Source organism: Euprymna scolopes, chromosome 32 (assembly GCF_053919585.1).
Source record: "Euprymna scolopes isolate OS-2025 chromosome 32, ASM5391958v1, whole genome shotgun sequence".
Lineage (NCBI taxonomy): Eukaryota > Metazoa > Mollusca > Cephalopoda > Sepiida > Sepiolidae > Euprymna > Euprymna scolopes.
In genome coordinates, this window is record NC_136513.1 from 95,536,247 (window position 1) to 95,557,559 (window position 21,313).

The 21,313-nt window shown below is 31.6% G+C and overlaps 1 protein-coding gene across 4 annotated transcripts in view; it reads right to left on the reverse strand.

Moving 5' to 3' along the window:
• LOC145256510 (uncharacterized) overlaps positions 1–21,313 on the reverse strand; it is a 223,732-nt gene that overhangs the window by 184,935 nt on the left and 17,484 nt on the right. For all 4 annotated transcript variants that reach the window (XM_080115484.1, XM_080115482.1, XM_080115485.1 and 1 more), the window contains exon 2: positions 1,113–1,459. In XM_080115484.1, the coding sequence (XP_079971610.1) occupies positions 1,113–1,242 (130 nt within the window). In that variant the 5' untranslated portion in view covers positions 1,243–1,459. The remainder of the gene's footprint in view (positions 1–1,112; positions 1,460–21,313) is intronic.

Below are 21,313 nucleotides of genomic sequence, written 5' to 3' on the forward strand. Positions count from 1 at the left end.
GACACCAATTAAGATTCTCTAATTCTAAATTTTTTCTACAAATCCTTTTATCTTAAATCTCAAACATTTTCTTGAATCAAAATCATGTAATTGATTTTGATCAAGATTAGAATAAGCTTTCTAAGACATAAGGTTTGATATCATATCCCCATAATATTTAAGCTTTGAAATGTGGTATAAAAGTGGTGCAAAACTTCTGTGTGGCAAATTTAATCTATCAGTCGTTGGAACGGTTAGTTTTAGTATATATATATATATGTGTGTGTGTGTTTGTCTGGTTGAATATCAGCACTAAGCTCTATATTCGTTTTGTCCATTTTTTTTTCAATATGGCAGTCTAATTTTCTCACCTTTTCCACAAGAAAATAGAGAAATTTGGCGAACATATTAATGTTTCCAACCAACATGGGCCATCTTCAGGTACTGTAGTATAGTGAATGTTCATTGAATTGACTGATCAGATAACGAGCCTATAAACATTCAAGTTCGCTGTCTCCACCACCGAACGTTTTTTTTTGGGGGGGGGGCATATGGGTTGTACATGTTAGTATGTTTGATAAATTTCTCTACTCTCTTGCGGAAAACGCAAGAAAGTTAGCCTACCATATTGAAAAAAAAAAATTTTTTTTAAAAGAAAAGAAAATATGCAGAGCTTAACGCTGATATTCAACCAAATGCTGCCCAATTATACAAATATATAAAATGAAAATAGAATTATGTGCATTTAGCAAATGTCTATTTGTAACATTTTTACATCATTAAATGGCATTAATTTGATAAATTCAACTAAAAGTTATGTTTTAAGGTTGAAATGAAATCCAATTAGAACGGAGGGTGGATGGTGGTATTAATAGCAGCAATGGTAGTGGTGTTAGAAAGGTGCAGTGGTATTAGTAGTGAGGTGATGGTGAGGAAAAGGAGGAGGAGGAGGCAACTCAAAAGGAAAGTAAAAAGTTGTGATTTTGATGGTGTGCCCACAAAAAGATGACAATTTAAAAGAATAGCTAAAGCAGAAAGCTGTTTTTTTAGAAGACAAGAAATTATCAGCATCATTAGTTTAGTGGAGATTGGGCGAGTAGGAGGTATAAAAAAATAAAAAATATAGGAGTTACCTGTTCCAATTCCTTGATCCAAAATGGGGAGTTCATAACGGTTTATAGAACTGTGAGCCGTAGGCATGGCACTACTGTGGTTGATTCGGCTGTAGGGCTGGTTGTAATTACTCCAGTGGTTCGGATCCATGGTGAGAAGTAGGAGGAGGGAACACGACCAGCCAGTGGCAACAGCAGCAGCAGGTCTTGCAGTGCCTCAAGAGAACACACACACACACACCAGATGGCGGCAGCAGCAGCAATGTGGGGGGGCGGGGAGAAGAGGAAGAAAAAGAAGAGGATCTTCTGATTCTACTTCATCAAACTCATCTAGATACAAGTCGGCTGCATCTCACAAGTCTGAGTTCCTGGAAGAAAAAAAAAACAACGAAAAACTGATTAATAAGCATGTCAATACGAGATAGTGCAGGGACACATCCGTGATAAATTAAAAAAAACACATACGCATGTAAACTTGAGGAGAAAAAGAGAAAAATAAATCAAAAAAGATACAGAGAAATTCAACCAGATAAGAGGGTAAGGTTCTAATGATTTTACTGAAGAAAGAATAGAAAAAGCATAGAACTCCCATCAAGCAAAAAAAATAAATAAATTAAAAAAAATAAAAAGTTCAGTGGTACATTTAACTTGAAGTGGCTGGAAAAAAATTACAAAGGAAAGAACTATAAATTTATGGAGAAAAAGTTCAACTTTATTTACATCCAAATTTTATAAGAAAAATCAAATAAACAAGGTATCATAAGTTGAAATAAAAGGAAATTTTACACTCTAAACCAGGTTGGTCTGTAATATTTATTTTTAAGCATTTTTTTTTTTAATGAAGTTAACTTAATAATCTAACAATAACAGTGAAAACTCAAAAGTAGGCAACCTGATTGCACTTATTTATATTAAATTAGAATTCGATCTGTTATGCAATATCATCTTTATCTGGTGCAAGAAAAACAGCAGGAAGAGAAATGCACAAAGATAGAAATTGAGCAAGGTTTCCAGATAAACTCCAACAAGAATGAAATATTCAGGATAGCTTAAACAGATGACAAAAAAAAAGATCACGAGTATTATTGAAAAGTGCATTCAAAATGACAATCGAGAGGAAAGGCAGGTATATATAAAAAAAAAAAAATGAACAGAACAAGATGGATGCTGGAAAAAGTTATGAGAGATTCTTGAATATAAAGTTTTTATGGGACCAAGAAAATTCATAAGTTGCAGAAACAGTTTCTGGTTGAGCTATAATAATTGAGAAAGAATGAGAAACTAAGATGAAGGATATGACAACAAAAAATTGTTTCAAAACACAATCATTTATCTAGATTATAATTTCTACGGAAGTTGCGTAGTGGTTAGTTGTATATTGGTTTTTGCTAATATTATATCACTTTCAATAATACTTTTCTCAAAAGTATAAATTCATCCAATTATGAATTGGTGAAAAACAATGAACTCAAAAAGCAAAAAATGTTTTAAAGTTTTAAACACTCGTTTTATTTTATTCGGTGGAAAGGGGGGGGGAGAAAAAAAAACATATATATATATATATATATATATATATATATAAAAACAATCTTTTTTTTTTTTTTTTTTCCTTATCAGTTTGTTCAAGCTGCAGACAGGGCATCCTACTGAATGTCAAACATTCAGATATTCCAACAGAGAGATCTTTCTGACCGCCCCTTTAAGTGCAATTGTTTGAATCTTTTGCACTTTGTTCAACAGGTATATTTTGCCAGGTAGTTTTTAACTCTTTCATGAATCCAATTTCTCTATAATTATTGGAATGATAGAGATCCCAAGATTTCAGTTTCCCTCACATCATACACAAAACCTTGGCATTTTGTTATCTTCTCTTTCTCAGTTCCACCTAACCTAGCATCATTAAGGACACTAACCTATGTCAAGGTTAGTTTCTTTCTCCCTTGTCCCATATCACTGTCAAAAAAACAGGTGAGATCTGTTTTTCTCTCCAGAGTATTTCATGCCTAGTTGAAAGCAGTAAAATACACTGCTGTTTCTAAGATATTTTCTAAATCATTTCAATATGACTTTGCCTATGCAAAGAAATTTACCTAATCTCATATGCAAGTAGGTAGGAGGTTTATTTCCATCTCTACGATTATATAAATGGAACTGTCTGAACGTGTGGATACAAGTTCATTCCCTGTGAATCCAGAAACTGCTGAGTAATCATTAGCATGTGCTGGACGGCTTTTACTGATTTCCAAACTAAACTATCTCTGACCAAGCCTTTATTTATCCTTTTTCCTCCTAAATCCATTCTCATCACTGAAAAAGAGGAATGTGACCATCTTTGACATGTTGTTTCCAGTTCACACACATTGTTATGCTCTATATTCATTTCATTAAAACCATCATACTTGTAGAAGGGAAAAAAAAAAAACTTTTAGAAAGGCAGCAAAATTATGTTTAAAAAAAAAAAAAAAACTTTTAGAGAGGCAGCAAAATTATGTTTAAAAAAAAAAAAAAAACTTTTAGAGAGGCAGCAAAATTAGAAGAAAAAAGTACAAGAAACTTGTACAAACCAACTTTTGTAAAGAGAGGGAGCCAAGAAATGCAAACATCACAACAATATTGTAAAACCCCCATTAATTGGTGCGACCCAGTTTGAGAGATAGGAAGATAATTTAAATATTCTGTATAACCTACTAGAGTAAAATAAAAAATAAAAAAATACAAATCTTTGCACCAACACACATACATCTGTATAAAAAAGACAAAAAGAAAAAGGTCTTGCCGTAAAATGGGTAACATGTTTTGCTGTATCGCATACAGCAAGGGCTTCAGTTGCTTAACAATCCAAATCCAAAATGTTTTTAACTCTGAAGATCTGTTGTATACATGGGGGGGGGGGGTTTAAATTGCAGTGTATCCTTAAATCGGCTGCAACTTTAAGACACTTCTGCTAAAAGACTTAAAACCCTAGTGCTGATAGTTTACTAACAACCAAAAAATGCTTTTTGAGTGACCACCGAAAAATGACAGCAAGTTCTTAAAACACACAATGTAAAAATATAAGTAAGGAGATAAAGAAAATTATTAAAAAACTTCAACCTTGTGATGCTAAAGACAGCTTTGCGTCTTATATGCAGTTACTGGACACAACCGGCACAGTATAAGCCCCTTATTTTAAACAATCTCTTTTGCCATTTCTTTAGATTTTACATTTCATCCTCACATAAAGACAGATTTTTTTATAAATTTTTATGGCTTTGCAACCACTAATAAAACAGATTAATAGCCTCACTTAAAACTTCTGCACTAGACAAAAGGAATATTTAACACAGTTGCAAAATAGTTTTCTTACATTTCAGTTTTAATTTACAAAGCTTTAAATTGTTAATTTGAGGGAAAACAATTGTTTACATTCAAGCCGGTTAACAATTACTTAAATATATACAGAAACAAGATTAAAAAATGTTACAATTCATAAAACTCACAAGAAATATTACAACAATGTTTTTGCTATTGTAAAATGAGAAATGAGTAATTTCACAGCAACCCCAATGTCTATCTTTTGGCACAAACAGGCTGATGGCTAGTTGGAGGCCTTGGTGACAATAACCAAAGGTGCTCTGTCTGCACTACTAGGGCCACAGGTACTTGCTCTTTGATTATGGAATCAAGATTGCTAGCTATATCATATAACCTAACTCAGGCTTGGCAAACGTTGGATGTGATGGTCATAGACACTGACTTGCTTAGGAGGAAGCCAGTCCAACCACAGCAGAATGATGACTGACATAAGTACCAATAAGATTAGCAACGATTGGAATACAACATTCAGCAATTTTTGTTTTTAATTAACTTAAGGTTAGTTAATTTCTGTATTCACATTATTAAAGAGAAATAAGTTAGAGTTCATAAAAGGTTTGTAGCATTTCTAATCATTTAAGAGTTATTGGGAGATAGATTTGTACTTTAAATCGGTTCAACTTACAATTTCTGACAAATTTTTAAACCAATGTTAAAAATATTTATATAATTTAAAAGAACAAAAAATATTTCCATAGAACTTGAGTGCGCTTTTATACGTAAAATTATTTTTGCTGAATTAAAATAGTATTTTGCTTCAAACAGATGCGAATGCAAATTTTATCAAATTTTTAAAAATGTTTTAAATGTAAATATTTCTAAATATTTCTGATACAACATCATAAGAGATAGAAGGATTACAAAAAAAAAAAAAAAAAATTTCACCATTGCATTTCAAAATAGAATATTCTAGGATCAACATTATAATGGCAAGCAACAAAAAAAATTATATTTGTATTCAATCGCTTTAACACTAGTTTTATGCTAAAGAACATGAGATTGAGAAGCAACAACTACATCATATGAAAAAGTTGTCTTCACTGCGAAAAATAATTTGTAAAGTTTATACAATATAAGAATTAATCTTTTGTTGCCTTTTTGATAACATTAACATAAATGAACACATGTTTGCTACTTCAAAAAGGAAGCATTACATTTTATACAGAAACAGAATTTGCTGACAGGAATGAGATGATGAGCACAGAATACATGCTAGTCACTGTATATAAAAAATTTTTTTTTTTTTAAATGAAAGGAGAGAGAGAAAGGGAAAGAGGAACATAAAAAGGGGGGGAAAAAAAGAGAAAAAAATTATTAGTCAACAAGCTGCTCATTTATAGTCGATTCTCTAACTTATGGTTTTCGATCATTGTGTTTTTGTCCCACCTTTGACAGAATTATACATGTAAACAAAATAGGTAAATATAGGACAAAGACGGAAAACCATTATGAATATTATTTGTACACTGAAAAACTGATAAATTATCCCTGCAGTTCGGATTTTATAACATTTTTTTTTTTTTTTAAATTTATTTTGTAGAAAAATTTAATTTCATCTATTTCCTTCACAGACCACTTATTAAGAATGTATCCTTAAAAAATATTGAATTGTTAACAGCAACACAAGCAGTTCATTTACAAAAACATGCTATATATAGAGGGAGAGGGATACTCCACAATTGCTTGGAATCTATGCAAGGCAACAAATAAGATTTCAAACTTTTGCAAGAGAATTGTAGAAAAAGAAAAATTGAAAGATTCAAAATTTGATTACACAGCCAAGTGAATAGAGGCTTTTCATTAATAGATATTCCAGTACAATTTTTATATAGAGATTGTAGGTTCAAGAATAGTGATGGAAAAAGAAAAAAAATTAGCCTATTAAATAATAGTTAGATTTAGGAATAAGTGATTTATTGTATACCATTAATTGAACCCAAGTTGCTATCTTACACAGAAATGGAGGAAGGATGGTTGTGAGTTGCATTTTTTCTAACAGTATTAGTATGTAAATTAAGAATGGCAAAACTAAGGCCAGTAGTGACCCCCCTTCCCTCTCTTCATAAGAGGATGTAAATCAATATGGCAAGATATTAACGTAACTCTACTTTGGAGACATTGAGACAAAGTCGTTGCTTATAACATGTGGAGAGGACAAAACATTGCAACAGGTTGAGATACAATAAAATATTAGGAAAACAAATTTATAATTAAATACCTATAAAAATTGAAAAAATAAAATATGAAATCCAAAATAACATTAGATAAATTTAAATTACAGAGGTTATTTATAGAAAAAAAAAAAAAAAAAAAAAAAAAAAAAATCAAAGAGAAAAGGTGTAAAAAGAAATGAAAATCATTTAGAACGATTGTGGAATCATTTTTGTCCGGGTAGAAATTTTATGTAAAAAAGACAAAATTAACTTGTCTGAATTTTTTTAGCAAATATATTTTCATTCAACTAAAAATTTTCAAACTTTTGATAGAAAAAAAAAAAAAAAAAAAAAAAAAAAAAAAGGAAAGATACGCTTTAATATTTTTGTGTTTACAAAATAAGTAATAGTGGGTCGCACGGAAATTCCAGTTGCTCTGGCTATAGGGATTTATCTACAAAACTGGTAGGAGTTTGACATATTTCCATTCTATGGATATCTGGTGTGAACACAGACCCCACAATATTGCTTCATCTTTGGAAGAGCCAAGAAAATGCATTTTAGTTAGATTTTAATGTTTAACATTAACAGCAGCATCAAATGAAATTTTAATTAGTTTTTGTTTGCACCTTCAGCAATCCTATGTACAAAAAAAATAAAATAAAAATAAAGTGTGAGTGTGGGAGGCAGGGTAATGAGCATGCAATTGGCCGCGCAGGTGTCACTTGAATGATATCAAAACTGATAAATGCATGTTTATTTTGTATCAAGTTATCTTTGCCATTTCTCCAAGAACTAATGTTGAATTTATTCACAAATAGCAATAACAAAATCTTGTTGAAATTTTACAAACAGAAAACTCAAAATACAGGAAAAAAATGAACAGGGGGATAGGAGGGAGGTTATTAAAAAAAAAAAAAATAAAGTTTTCTGAATAATGTTTGATTTCTTTTAATAATGTTGGGTAAATATTAAATGTGTAATGGTAAAAAAATGTAGACTTCATTGGAATTTTAGGAATGCATAATGTTTTTAGGTTGAGACCATCATACAAGTGTATATGATCTCGGTCTACATTTTCAGTCAATTATTAAAAAGGTTTGCATTTATGGGGGGGGGGGGGGTATATCTCATAAATCGATGTCAGCTCCAATAAGATTTTATCATCAGCAGAGTGGGAAAGGGATGTTGGATGGCTATTCAAATTGATATATTGCCTGTTAAGTACTCTATGAATGGTCATAAAAATGTTGAACATTTTTAGTAAAAAATTTTTTTATTTCTAAGTAAACAGAACCAACATTGTCTGATAGATTTTTTGATGACAGAAACAAATTACATTTCTCTAAAATAATTCACGATTCTGAAATTCAAATAAATAAGTTTTGTTTTTAAATATTCTAACATTTATATAATAGATGAAATCATAACACTGAGAGATATTTGCATTTGTTAACTGAAAAACCTTGAAATGCTGTATATTTTATAAAAAATTATGAAGGAAAACTTCATAAACTCGATCTCCCCGTCTCCTCCTTCCCTGACTGTACTAACATGCAGAAATTTAAATGTAATGTGAATGGACATCTCACTGCTTAACTACAAGTAGATTAGTTAATGTAAAATTTTTTGTTCATTTTTTTTTTTTTTTTTGCAAATTGCAAAAAAGGTTGCAGTTAAATTATAAAGATGTTTTTTGGTTGGAGATGATCAATTTTTTTTATGGAATTTTATGAAACAAATATGGTAAAAAAAATTGTATGTCTTAAGTTGTCAAATTCTTTTTATCAAAATGTATTATTCTCAAGTGAATAAATGTTTGTACAAAACCTCACCCATTTTATGAAGGATTTAGTTAGGGTTTTTTTTGGGGGGGGGGGTATATTACCCCCACCCACCCCCAGACAGAGAGTTGACCTGTCTACATTAAATAAGCATGTGTTCATGTCACTTCTCCAAATGGAAACTTGCCAACAGTTATGGGAGGAGGAGAAAGGGAGATGGTAATAAAACTAAGCTGCCATTTATAGTGTCAGCTGACAACAAAATGCCTCATAAACTAAATATTTAGCTGCAAAACTTAAAATCTCTACTGAAAAGAATCATGTCAAGTTCAAATATAAATTTTCATTTACCAAGTGATACTTTTGAAAGGAGTATAAACTTACACCTTTAACCCACCCCCACCTGCATACACACATAGATTAAACAGTAAATTTATGTCCATTTAATATGTATAAAAAGCAAACAAAACTTATTCCCATCATTACACATTGTTGTCCTGGAGTTTTGTTTGTAAGTTAAATCTAATATGTTTGGTCATTTACTTGTTAGTGAAAAACAGATTGTCAAAACTATATAATTATCAAGTTAATGTTTTGATCTATTTACTAAATGGATATAAAAAGCTAAATCTTTCAATCTTTTAACTTAATGAGGATTTGTGGAAAATTTGAAAGATTTTGTATTAAACATTTTAAATACTTTCAAATTTCAATGGGTCACAATTTTTTTTAAATCACCTAAAAACAAGTCAAATGACCGACTTATGAAGAAACCCAAATACGTTCTAGTGGTTTTAATTATTTTTAACAAAATTTTTTTTTTAGTTTTATTTTATTGCATTTTTGATAAAAATATTCATTAAGAAATCACAAAATTTTATTAACAGATTAACAAAATAAAAAGAAAAGTTGTTTTCCAAAAACTTAAAAACAGAAAACCAATTAGTGCATGTACACCAAAATAATTTAAGTCGAATTTTAGAATCTTCATTTTTTTTTTTTTTTTTGCAATTCTTAAAATTTAATTTAAAACTATTTTTACTACAATTTAATTATCAAAAGAAAATTGTATTCTGATCTTAAACATTATTTTCACAAGGTTTCATCGAGCATAATCAAAAGCGTACTTTTTTTTTTTAACTCTGGAGTTTTTATGAAATTTTCAATTGAACTATTTAATACATGGAGAAGTGGAGTGAAGTGGGGGGGGGGTATTATTGATCACCATGAAGTTTTTAACTTTATTTTAGTATTAGTATTGCCTATAGTAAGAATTGAACTATCAACCTCCAAACAACTGTTGGCCAATGCCTTTATTGTGTGATGATCCATATTATGAAAACATTTAAGACGAGACTAAATAATGCAATTACGATTTCTCAATCATCTTAAAAAGTTTTAAAAAGAATGATCTATAGTAAAAAAGACAAAAACGCATTTATAAACAGTTTTTCATACAGAGAAAATTTCTTAAACTGATTGAGTTACTTATAAAAGATTAACTGAAAAAATAAAATTAAACTCTAAAAATATGAAATCAACAACTACAATTACAGTAGCTTATCTCTTAAAATGTAAATAAGTTAAATAGGGAGGGAGATAACCTGTTCACTGGGAAAATGCCAGTTGTTGAGTGCACACACACACACACACATATATATATATATATATATGTGTGTGTTCCACAAATCGTGAAAACATTTGGACATTAAATATCTCAAAAATAATTAAGGATATAAAAAGCATGCAGAGATTTTATATATATATATATATATATATATATATATATATATATATATACTAGCCTGGATGCCCGGCGTTGCCCGAGTGTTTGGAGATGGGTGTTAAGAAAAGAAAAAAAAAAAGTGGTAGTAGGCAAGCAGGCTCGAGCCCAAACAGCGAAGGAGGAAAAGAACGTAAAAAAAAAAAAAAAAAAAAAAAAAAAAAAAAAAAAAAAAAAAAAAAAAGGAAACGATGTCCATTTGCAAAGCTGAGATATTACTATCTACGAAGTATACAAAAACTTCTGGAATCTAGCATGGAGAACCCTGATGCAAAAAGCCTTTTGTGGACATAAACGCGCATGCCCAGTTTGCTCTTTATATAATAGATATATCATTAATATTAAAGTTGAACTTGATAAATTTGGCTTTAAAATCATGTTACTTTCATTTAACATAGTTCAATAGATATAAAGTCTGGAAATTTGTCCAAGACTTCTGGAAATCCTGTATACTTGCAGAGAGGGGATGGGGTCATAAAATGCGTTTATTTTAATTCATGCAGATTTCATATTTATTATTACAGAGCCAATTCTCTATTGAATATTATATCATACCTAATTATATAGTAGCGATTTCCAAATTTATATAAAAAATATGGAGTGCCATTATTTAGAATCGAAATCAAAACGTTTAACATCCAACCAATGTAGCTATTGGAAGATAGCTAAGAAGGATTTAATATTAAACAACTTTAAGAAATTAATTGAATTTGGGCATGCGCAGAAAAGAAGTAAAAATAGGTTGAAAAACTGAAATAAAGTTTACATTTCAACTTGCCGATGTGTGTGTACATGTTATTTATCCATCCAAACGTTGTAAACCATTCTTGGTATAGGATCACTATTTCCTGTTTATTTCAGTATTATGTGACCAATAGTTTAAGAGTTTATCAGTTAAATATTTACAAACAGAAAGCTGCATATCTGGTTTATTTAGAGAGAAAAGAATCAGTGATACTATTGTTTTTAAATGTTTAAATCAATTCTAACTAAATTTCCAACCTATTCTCATTTTTTTTTTTTTTTTTTTGCCATTTCAAACAGTATTTAAGTCAATTTTTATTTATTCAGCACTAACAGGGATGGCCGGCATTGCCCAGGTCCACAAATAATAGAGGAAATGAAGTTCTATTTGGACACACCTTCTATACTTAGGATATTGAGCACTTTATCATTACTATGCTAATTCCATTTCTACCCTCACTCCTATCAAAGTATATGGAGGAGGAATTTGTTAACTGTACTTGAATGTGACAATTTCAAAAACAAGATATGGTAAAAATTTAATTTAGTTTGAAAATCCTATTTAAAAAAAGAACTGGACGAAAACACAAAAACGTAATTGCTCTAAAGAAGAAGTACCTGACCACTATCCCACCAAATTCTTTTGCAGTTCTACCCCCCCCCCACCTGCCTATCAGATTATTGGAGGGGAGGGTGTTAAACAAAAGATTAAGGGATACAAAGAGAAGAAGCTATTCTCAGGATATTGAGCACTTTTTGATGACTGTATACCACTTTCTATCCTATGCAAAGCGATTTTCTTAAATGCTGTGTCAGTTTAGAAAGATTTTTCTTTATAGTCCGTTGCAATGGCCATGTTACTTTGTGAGTCGTTATCTCAGCATGGTCTGCAAACTTCAGAATTTTTTTTTTTTTTTTTATGTCTTCTCCAAAGATAGGAGAGAAAAACTTGAAAATAAAACAAATTGAAATTAATTCAATTTTAAAAATAAAATAAAAATACAACTCAAATATAAATAAAATTAAAAAGAAAATGAAAAATTATTTTCAGTGCTTCGCAAACCGCACAAGTGGGTTTTTTTTTTGTTTTTTTAATGAAACTAAACGTTTTTATGTTTTAAAAATGATTGCTGATTACTTATTGTGTTATTGAAAAAAAAAAGACCCATGCTGAGCGCGAACCTCAAAAGCTAATGCTGTAAGCAAACTCGTTATCTATTAGACTAACATCGCAACAGCGTTATGATGTTGGAAATTTGTTTTTGAAATGAATAGCATTCACACATGCATCGATTATAATTGTTAAGAAAGAGTGTTAAAAGATTTTTACCTGTACCCCCACCTTTAAATAAAATGGTATTTGTATGTCAAAGTATTGATTTTTTTTTTGTTCCTAATTTTTATACATCCGAATCCCTGTTCTTTCATATTCATTGTGGTCTGCTTTTTTTTATTTTTGGACTTTTAGCTGGACATACAAACACACATACATACAGAGGTTTGCCCTTTATATAATAGACTAGCGAGGGGTATCCGGCGTTGCCCGGGTGTTTGTAGGTGTGTATGGGGGGGGGGGGCGAAGCCCTGAGGCGAAGTTTGAAAATAAAATCGGCCAGCCAGAATGAGTTAGTGAAAGATGTTTGAAAGTCGTCGAGCGTTACGACGACGATGTAAGCATTATTATAAGCGAAGTAAGAAAAGAAAACAATGGTTTAATTAAGTGTGTGTGTGTGGGGGGGTAATCAAAACATAAAAAAAACACAAAAAAATCTAACGTAAGGCAAACGAACGTTGAAAACAGAAAAACGAACACGTGAAAAATGGCTTAAACAAGCCCGTTTCGATATTTAAAAAAAAAAAAAAAAAAAAAAAAAAAAAAAAAAAAAAAATCGGTGGATACTCGGGTGTCGCTAAGAATAAGCAAAGTATAAAAAAAAAAAAAAACAGGAAAACGAACGTTACGTGAAAAATGGCTTAAATAATACAGGGTTCAATATTCAAATTAAAAAAAAAACAAAAAAAAAAAACATATCTCACACCACGATTCGAACCCAAAACGTTTAGATAATGAACAAACGCATTAACCAACTGCGCTAAAGCGACGGAGATGAAATTTACTTGTTTTTTCAACTATTTAAAGTAAATCAGGTCACGGCGTCATGACATCATTTGACGCATGCGTAGAATTGGGCATCGTTGCGAGAAACCCGTTTTTGTCGACCCCATCAACTTAAAGTCAATCATAATTAAAAATTGGTGATTTCAAAACAAATTGGTAGTATGTGCAAATGTGCATAGCGTAGACACATTTGTATGCATGCAAGCAGTATTCACCCCAGGTGGGTTAAACCGGCTTCCTCCAAAAGGAGGAAGTGTCAAGTCGCATGTGTAAATAAAGTTTAAAGCTCCCAAAATTCATACTAGAATTATCCACAAGAACCTGTGACATAACAGCTAAAGTACTAGATAAAATTCAAGTCTAAGTTTGATTCTTTTGGAAGCTTAAAATTCAATCCTTAAATTACAAAATTAAATCCACTAGGACAATACTAATACAATTATAAATGACTTAAAACTTCTATTCAATCATGTTGGTTGGTTGTTTTATGGAATATCAACCCTTTTCAGGTTATTTAATGCCGAATCCGAAGATTTTGAAGAAAAATTTTTTAATAGAATATATTTGTTGTTTTCAAGTCGGTTTCTGTTTAACCCATAGTTGGGACCCTAACAGGTACTACCACTCCGTGTCAGTGTGGACCTGGGAGCAATGGCAATTAAAGGGTGACTCCACACTCCCCAAAGCCTACAAGCTGGGGCCTCACCACTGGACATAGTTTAAGGTCATATCCAGGACCTCTATTCAATCATGGTTGAAATAAATAGTTCCATTTGAAATTCCACGCAGATTTCAGCATTCAACAAGATACACCTGAAGGTCGGAAATTACATCAACCAAAACGTGAGAATAACTCAAGATGAGAACAATAGTCCAAAGAACACACAAATTATCAGTCCTTATCTATAAAAAAAAAAAAACAAAACAAAAAAAAAAATCAGAAATGCAAATAAAAATTGCTCCTATACCAAAATCTTTAAAAATATATATAACTAGCAGGTCTAGATGAAATAGAAAAGAAGGATTATCGCAGAAAAAACTCTGCATGAAATACAATTATAACCACAAATTTCATTTAAAAAAAGTCGCCATTTCACTGTAATTTATGCAATTAAAACAGAATTTATATATAAAGTCATAAATTCAAGGATCTAATTCATGTTGATAATACTATTTTACGAGATGTGTGGATGAAATTGTAATCATGCAGGAGCTGTTTTTTTTTGTTTTGTTTTTTACCCCCCCCCCTACACACGCAAATTTCCTGCAGTTAGTAAACAACTTAAAAAGCAATCAGCATAATACTGAGTTATCAAATAGGAAAGATTAAAGAAAAAATAAATTTATGATGACGATACTAGTTATATCCTAGTTTAGTGAAGATGTAAACATAATTGTTCCCAGTCAGAGGGGGAGAATCTCAGTTATAAAAATAATGAAAAAATAAATTTCTCTCCATGCAACACATCATCTCAACTCTTACTGTTCAGGCTCCATGTCCACACATCACACTGCATACACATGCCCAATAACAAAAAAGGTGAATTTACCAAGCTAGGAGTCACACCCATTGACATTCTTTATGTTTTATTTTAATTTTACCAACCCTAGGTTTGAGTGATAACCTCCAAATAATTTTCCTTAATCCTAACCCGACTAATCGTAAGTCTGAAATGCAAAGTCCAACCTCTAAAACATAGTCATTTACCCTATAACCAAACCAGACTTTAGTGACCATCTATTAAAAAAAAAACTTTAACTAACTGAACTAAACATATGTATTAGTAAGCTTCCTAAAGAAACAACATTGGAAAATCAACAAGTGAAGCATGAATGGTCCTCCGTGAATGCGCAGTGAACGAGGCATAAAAAAAATAAATAAATAAAAAAATAACTTAGTTCAGCATTTGCCCCCGCCCCCATCCATTTAGCCGCCAAAGTCCCTAGGAGACGTCTAATCCTGGTGAAAAAAAAAAAAAAAAAAAAGGTGCAGTTTTAGGCCTTAACTCATAAATTTTGAGTTCTACACCATGCAAAAAAAATAAAAATAAATAAATGACTAAGTCCCATTAAGCCCCAAAAGTCCCCAAGGCCTTAATATATTTAAATTTGAGTTCAACACCATGCAAAACTGCTAAATAGACGTACACAGGAAATTTTGGACAAATATGGTAAATGTTGGAGACGCCCTTCCAGGGGATTAATGGACTATCTCATGACGTCACTTCCGGTATTGAGTACCGGTGCCCGGCAGTCTGAGATTGGTATGTGACGAAACAGGTTGTGTGCAAATGCCTACAGTTGAGAAATGGTATTCTCAACCTGTCTTTGTAATATATATGAATACATGTTCGTTTCCTAAAAATCCTGTGTTCCTTTTCGTTTATTACCATTTAACCCTATAACAGTAAAATAGTCTGAAAAATGGAGTGTTTTTATTAGCTTAAAAAGAGCCCCTGGGGCACACCCAAGAGTTATCGCAAAGTATAGACAAACAAAATTTCAGAAAGTCTTATAAAAATCCAAGGCATAAATATTTTTTTTTAATTAGCACAAAAGTGTCAATTTTAGCCATTTTAACCTGAAAGGCACCCCTTGGGCTGGCAACCAAAGTTTTCCTGGAAAATCCGTTCTGTTACTTTTGTACTCCTATCGTGTTGAATGTCTGCGCAAATTTTTTTTAAATTTCAAGGCATAATTATTGAGAAAAATGCGACAAAGGTGAATTTACAGATCCACCCTCCTTTTTTGTGGGGGATCAAAAATAATCACCTAAAACACCCTGCTAAAATGCATAGAATTTGCCAAAATAAAAACATTGATAATTACTATCAAGCGCTAAAATGGCCAAAAAATGAGGGTTCATTTTGCTTGAAAGTTATGTACAAAACTGATTTCTCACTATAAATTTCAAAGTTGTTTTATCTTTTTTCTGTCAAGTTTTTTAGGGTCTAAAATGTCTAAGAGAAAATATGAATTTAATTCTAATGTTGTTCAACATATTGAACCATTAAAAAGCGGCAGATAAATCTGCTTGTAAAGTAAAAAAGAATGAGAATTTATCGTCATATGATCAGAGGATGAAGGGTCACAAAAGAAAAAATATGTTATCGATACATTTGTTACGCGTGTCTAAAGAATGCAATTGAAAACAAAATCTAAAAACATTTCCAGAATGTCTCCATAATTTATGTCACTTTGAATGTGTGAAGCGGAGAAAAGTGATCTCTCAATGCCAGTATACTTTTCTGATTGAACATAAAATAAATTTAATTAGGAAAATTGCTTTTTATTGATCTGAGCAAATTGGCTATCATCAGGGAGATACAAAATGGACACTCCATAACACAAAACCAGGAATGGCAAATACATAAATTCATTAACAAAAGTAGACATGCTAATCAAAATATCACAATACAAAAGTTATTTAAATCTTGTTTTTTCTTTTTCAAAATATAAATACTCAGAACTTTAAGAAAAAATACTTATAAGATTTGCTTAAAGCTAATTAAATACTTTGGTTCATATATACTAATCCTTTCCCAGTATGTTTTTGTGGACTCTTCTTAGTATGCAAAATGATGGTCAGCTAAGCTCAATGTTTGTTAGATTGTGTTTTCAATCACAGACACAGATTAGATGGACATTGAAAATCCAGAATGTATTGTATGGCTGGCTACAAACGTTTTTACCAAACTAAGAACTCTGGATTTAATATTTTTGTATCATGAATAACACAAACCAATCTTTTCATACTATTCTTCAAAATGTGACTAGTTTTGACATTTCAAGTAAAAAAATTTTTAATTACTAAATTCTTATAGTGAGATTTTGATACAAGATCAAAGTCCAGGAATCTTGAAATGGATTGGATTCTAATGGCAATGGAATCCGGTTCTAACAAAACCTTAAAAGTGGCTGCTTGTATGGAGAATGCCTCTGAAGGGTTGTGGAGTATTTCAATGTTTTATGAACACCCTTTCAAGGTTCATCTTTTTGCAATTTTGCATTCCTAATTTCAAGGAATTTTAGTGTTCTCTACTCTAGCCTGCTTTAATCTTCTTTTAGTCTAAAACTTTAGGGTAGTCCCAGAACTTCCCCATTCCTAAAACTTTATTTCTACTGTAAAAGGAGGGTCCTGAAATTAAATTGTTAATAATCTTGTTGCTTCCACCCAATTAACAAATAAAAAATTTTTTCTTACTCTGAATTGACTAATTTTAACAGACTCCACAAAAGAAAGGGTTTGACAGACTTATAAAATAATAACTTTAATCAAACTCTATACTCTTGCATAAGGAAGATTGCTTTTTAGAAAAAAAGTTATGCATGCTAGAGAGACTGACAAAATCTGATAGAAACACTTTAAAAGGTCCGTTTTAATTCACGTAGGCACAAGAACATCATAAGAACCATTGTCCAAGTATGATTACTTTCTCATTAAAATCAGGTGAAAACAAAAAGTGGTGGATGAGAGAGGAAAGTCATAACTTAAGACTTCAAAAGAAAATGGCAATGCTATGACTGGAATCAAAAAAATTGACTACTATAAGAAAAATGCGAAAATAGAAATTACAAATTAGAAAAATCTTAAGGTGTTAATCCCTCTTTAAGGTTTTCAATTATAAAACAATTACAGTCTGTAATAGGGTTTAATCTCAGTAAAATTAAAATACTGAACAATATGATATTCTAACGAAAATATACATAGAGAATCATTACTATCAATTCTAAGTTTGTGGGTGTAATAAGAAACATATTAGCCTTTTTTTCTGGGTTTAATATTTATGGGTTTAATCAAAATAAATGAAACTATCATTTTTTTTTAGTAATAATTATAATAAAAATTTTTTTTTAATTCAACTAAAATAAACAACAAAAAAAAAAAAAAATGCACACATCCAAGTATGATGAAATTTCAACAAATATTCTGAATAAAAAAGTAAAATACAGTTCAATTCTTTCTACAATAAAGGATAAGATTTTCAATTTAATAGAAACCATTTGACTGTAATAAAGAGTTTAATTAGGAACTATGAATGCCCCTCACTCCAAAAGGGTTGGTGGAATACTCTCTGGATGCTTTTCACTCTGACAGCAGTTGAAAAGATACATGAAGGAGGAAATAATTATTTAAAATTCTAATGCTTTATTAACTCATCTTTGGATCCCTCTTCCTTAACTAAGAATGGTTTCTTGCTTTAATTAATCCCCTCCCTATATCTTAATTTTCAATCTAATGTTTTAGACGGATTTAAATACCTACCAATTCGTTACATGACTCCACTGAATATCAGGTGATCTGTGATCATGGGATCAAACCATTATCATACCTAAGTAACTTCATGCATTACATAATACCCCTTCACCCCGTGTAATATGCAACAATGCATTTTGTAAATGTCCGAGCAATTCAAGCATCATGATAATGATCTGTACACACTAGTAGTGACATTATGTACTTTACTGATGACAGTGATGGTGGTGGTGGTGTGTGAGGGTAGATGCGCATTTCTGTGTACCAACAAGTTTACATCAATGCAAAGCAAGTGACATTACTTTTGGAATGCTATTGAATCCCATGACGACCACCAAGCAATCTTATTAAAGATTGCTAATATTTCATTAAAACTGACTAATGAGAAAGCGATTTTTTTTTTTTTTTTTTTTTTTTTTTAAATGGTCATCCTATTCGTTTCCATCTGTTGATAATCTTTCAATGTCCCTTTACTGTGCAAGTGGACTAGAATGTAAACCAGGTCAGCAGCAAGTAAATAATGAAGGGGATACATTTCATAGTCATCAGAAGAGAGATTCTCCTTTATTGAGGTGAGAGGATCATATTCAAAATACATGGGTCCAATAATGTCAGGTTCAGAGGCTGATAAGAAACCATTGAACAATTGCAGTTTTATAAAATCACTTAAGCCAAAGAGACACAGGAGGGGGGGGGTAGTTTCCATTTTTAACATCAGAAAAGGGAAGGAGGAGAAAAACACGTGACCAAATTCAAACAAATAAACTGGTGCTTTACACAAAATGCATTCAATGCACATGCTTAGCGATAAAAATGTTTTAAATTTAAAACAGAATGACTGGCAGACAGAGCCTGTTATAAAGATGTTTGGAGACATGTAAATTTTTTTTTTTATGGAGGAGGGAATGCTTTGTTGAATAGAAATAGAAATGTATATATCACATTAAAATTAAGTAGTCTCAGTATATTCTGTTAATACTATATCCTAGAGTAAAATAGATAGTGTTGCAGAAACAAAGAAAAGAAATAAATATCCAACTTGGCATTTTTTTAAAAGTGCAAACGAAATGAATTTATTCATCGTTCTTCCAAAACAATGCATTTTATTATCTTGCAAAAGTCTTCTCACACACACACACACACACTTTAAAAGTTTTTCTTGTCATCAGCACTTTCTCACCCTTATATTCACACGTCCATCTTCCCTGGCGTGCACTTTGCCACTCTTCTCGACCACGGTGTATTTTTCTCTTTTTGTGATGCAAGGTCATGCACACTTGCTTATTGCTTATTTGCATACGTGCTTTAACGGCGAGCCATCCCCTGGCTGCTGCTGATTCTTTCACAAGTGCCCATACGCACGGTTACACTAGTTGATCTCTTATTGCTGAAAGTTCTTGCTCATTCATCATCTTAATATGCTTGCATATTCCATGTTTTATGTCATACTATCAATGACACCAAAGTTGTTGCAACAATTATAATTTTGATAATATATTTCCAGTAAGATGGAATACTAGATAGGAAATTGTGAACAAAGGAACACAAAAAGACGTCCTTCTGCCCCCTCGACAGAAATAAATCTGACAAGCAGCAAAATCCCACCCCTATGCAGTAGAAATCCCTAGATGTAAGAAAGCCTTCTAATCTAGTCCTAAGAAACTATTAAACTTTGGAATTCCCTTCTGGGTCCTTGCCTCCCTGACTGCACTGACATGCAAAAGTTTAAGCGTAATGTAAACAGACATCTTTCTGCTCAACTCCCTACATAGTACCCCTGCAAATTATGTCCCCGATAGTAGCCCCCTACATCAGTAACGTTGTGCCTTGTTTGGTGAAAATGCAATAAAAAAATAAAAAGATTAATCAGAAAGTGTGACAATAACAACAAAAATTTGGTCAATATATTTTAGAGTTAGTTGTACAAGTGGCTAGATATCACTCAATCGTTGACTTCAAATTGTCAGGCAGGATCAGTCTTTGTGAGGCATACAGTAGCAAGGATGGGTGAAGCCGGTTTAACACACTCCAGATGAATGCAGATTCAAGTACAATATTGTCAAGATTAAAGCTGTCCAACACAAGCCAGCATGTAAAACGCATGATGAAAATTTTAAATCTTCCTTTAGGAATATAATGCTTGAAAATAAAATGAAAAGCTGAAATTACTGCCTTGCATTCAGGAGTCAAGGATTCCAAACATGAATAACAGGTGCTAATAGTCAGTTTTGTTACCATGGTTATAATAATAATAGGTGATATTTATTAATAAGAAACATTTTGTAAGGTTTTGGCATTTTAGAAATGTTTAATGACACTTTGTCTGGCAGAAGAGGGAGAGACCAAGAATTATTACCAAATATACAATCTCTAATAAGAAAATATGACATTACACTGAGACTTCGGTCACATAAAAGAAAGGTTTTTTAATAACTACAAAGTGTTTTCTAATACATAACAGATGTTTATTATTGTTGACTAGTTTATATATACTAGCATTTCAGCCTGGCGTTGCCCGGGTGCTTGGAGGTGTATCTTGAGCAAAAAAAAAAAAAAAAGTGGTCAATTTTTTAACTTTGACCCCTATTATGACCCCTTAACATTTATTGTTTTGGGCTCAAATCAAGTTAAGTTAGATCCATGTCCAAGGAACCTATATCTAAAATTTCAAGTGTTTAGACCCAAAATTGTCAGGGGTGTTTGGTAGAGTTCTCAAAGGTCAAATCGTTGAACTTTGACCCCATAACAGCCAAATTTCTGTCCAAAAATAGATCAGATTTTCCCAAATCTCAGTACCCTGTATATCAAATTTCGAGTCTGTACACTTAAAATTGACAACAGAGTTATTGCAAAGGAAAATGTACACAGCCACGTTCACTTTTATAGATATATAGACGAGAGAGAGGACACTCATTTTCAAGTCCCACCATAAAGGGAGTAAATTTTTCCTGAAATTAAATCTCCACTACAGTTTACCCTCGAGAAAGAGCATAATGGCTCTTTACACTTTTTAGATGCCTTGGTGGAA